The sequence below is a fragment of the Sorex araneus genome, chromosome 3 (assembly GCF_027595985.1).
Source record: "Sorex araneus isolate mSorAra2 chromosome 3, mSorAra2.pri, whole genome shotgun sequence".
NCBI classification, from domain to species: Eukaryota; Metazoa; Chordata; class Mammalia; order Eulipotyphla; family Soricidae; genus Sorex; species Sorex araneus.
Window position 1 is genome coordinate 13262440 of NC_073304.1, and position 2756 is coordinate 13265195.

Here is a 2756-nt window from a genome sequence, read left to right on the forward strand (position 1 = left end):
ATCCCTGGCACTACGTGGTCTCCCAAGCCTCACTGGGAACAACTCTGGAGGTTCCTGAGCACCCTTGGGGTGACTCTGGTGGTTCCCAGCACTTGAACTCCTGGCCTGTTTGATGAAGTATCACTAAAACTGGCTCTTAAGCACCAGTTAGGAGGTCGCAAAATAAACAAAAGAACCCAAACAAACAAAAAGATAAGACTGTGGCTTTTGGAACAAAATAAATGGAGTTTTAGATGATCAAGCCAAATGAAATAAACACGCAAAAGACGACTATTAGATTAGTTCACTCGTGTGGAAATAAACAGGCAAGGAACAATATAACTTGTCCTAGACTTAGTGAAAACCATGGTGATTATCAGTGGGAAATGGAAGGGGGTAAGAGAAGGCATATGGTAAGGGTCTTTTTGGTGATGGGCTGGCACTGGAACTTCAGTCGTAGGAGTGATGATAGTTATAGAGAAGTATAGAGGTATGAAGCCAAAGCCTGAAAATTGTAAAGCAGTGACTAATAGAAAACTTAAAAAAAGAGCTAAAACAGGAAGTTCTTTGAAAATATGAAAGCTAATTTGCTTTATGTCATAAATTAATACAGAAATCTTAGAAGTTCAGTGACAAGGTTCTGAACTGATGTGTTTTGTAAGATTTCACAAGATAATTTCTTTTGTAATCCCAGTGCTCAATACTAAAGAGTTAAGTGATGAATGAGCTCAATAAATATTTATTATTGAGTAAGAAGCTCATAAGTAGTATTTAATAGTCAGGGTTGATAGAGACAGGTACAAACAAAAGAAGTGATGCAGCTTGAAATCTATAGAAAGAAGGAAAAATTAACTAGACACCTTCTTCACTTCCAAGAAATTAGAACATCAATACAAAATACAGTTGCTATGAAGAAAATACAGTTGCCTTAATATCATTGTTATTAAGAAGATAGTAAGGTTCTTAACACACATTTAAAAATGAGCTAGGAATCTACACAGAGCACTTTAAAAATATTTCCATTAGAGATGATTAAATTATTCATTCAATAGGAATTTACTCCCCATTCATACTGAAATTTCTTTTTTTTCAATGTAATCTTGAAGCTATACTACTGTGTCCCTAAAAAAACGTACTTGATTCTATTCCAGGATGTCTAATTCCATAGTATCTCTTGTAGACACAGAAAGTGTGCTTTTGTTTTGCCTTTTTGCCTTAGTTAGTTTTCCAGTACAAAATTTAAATATATTCCAGAGGTCAGATCTCCCCGTTTCAGTGACAAAACAGTACAGAAAGGGATCAGCGACACAATTTAAGCTTGTTAATGCAACGGTGATTCTATATATCTTATAAGTTTGCTTTCCGCGTTTATTGTGATCAAACATAGACTGAGCAATGTTCATGTCATGCTCTAAAACACTGCGGACGAGCAACATTACATGAAAGGGAGTGAAGCACAAGACAAAAGTCAATGTAATACTAACCAAGAGTTTTATGATTTTCTTCTTCTCACTGTTTTCCGTGGCTTGATTACGCTGCACAGCGTGGTAGACTTTCTGGTTGCAAATCAGGATGATGATCAAAGGGATGGCATAGCCGGTGCATGTGCGGATCAAGTTAAACCTGATTTGCCATTTCTCCAAAGGGTATTTGTCATAGCATAAAGTGTAACTAAGGTTCTTGGTGCCACAGTACTCAATAGCTGTTTCATCTTCCCACAAAATGACTCCATTGATGATGGATTCTAATATCCAGAGAAATAGACTAACCATGAATGCAAATCTTCTTGTCCTCAGAAATGCAAACCTCAGAGGGTAGACGACTGCTAAATACCGATCGACAGCAATGCAGGTGAGGAATGCCGTGCTGCTGTAGAAATTCATGAACATTAAGAAAGTGTTCCCTTTGCACAGGGCAGGAGAGAATGTCCAGTTGTCTTTATTCCAAGTATAGTCAATCCAGAGAGGGAGAGTTAATGCATACAACAGATCTGATAGGGATAAACTGAAAAGGTAAATTCCCAATTCATTTTCCTTCTTCACTTGCAGAAAAGACACGCAGAGAGATCCAATATTGGCTGGCACGCTGACGATGACTACAAAGACGTAAACGATTGGAAACAAATAATGATCTAGGTCATGTTGCTCTTCAATGCAGGTGCTATTCATTTTCCCCCTTTTGTAGATGGTAGTTACATTAGTACTTAGAAGTGAAAAGCAAAAATCACTCTGTCCTGGTTATAATTTATTTTCATCACCTAGATCTCATTCTCTATTATCTCTTCAATTCTTTGTTTTCAAATCAGTATACTAATGTAGTTAGTCACTAACATATCAATTTTTCACAGATGCCTGGACCTAAGAATCTAGGCTCCTGTTAGATAATATGACCAGTTGATTTTACGGAGCAGAATTTTATGTGTTCATTTTCATTGAAAACTCACGAAGAACACCTCACGATCAGACAGTTTACTCCTCAGTCTTCACAGTACTGGCCTTAATTTGTTTTTCTTTATGAAACTCAGAGAAGTTTCATGCAATCATGGATATACTGACTCTATTTTCACAGAGGTTGATATTTCTTTTTAAAATGCACTTGCTTCTAAAATAAAAAAATGAAACAGAACAGTTTAAATGTTGGGGATACATTGTGATTTTAAAGCAATTTTTATTCCATTTATTGAAGACACCAAGGGTATTAAATGAAAAACAAGGTGAGTCACTTAAAAAATGTTTTTAGGTGGGGAGAAGGGTTCCAAGTGGTGTCCAGGTTCATTT

General features: G+C 36.5%; 1 protein-coding gene across 1 annotated transcript; it reads right to left on the reverse strand.

The window, feature by feature from the left end:
* Positions 1–1121: 1121 nt before the first annotated feature.
* GPR65 (G protein-coupled receptor 65) lies at positions 1122–2147 on the reverse strand. Its single transcript, XM_004610242.2, has one exon. It carries the CDS (start codon positions 2145–2147, stop codon positions 1122–1124), a length of 1026 nt encoding a protein of 341 aa, XP_004610299.1.
* Positions 2148–2756: the final 609 nt, after the last annotated feature.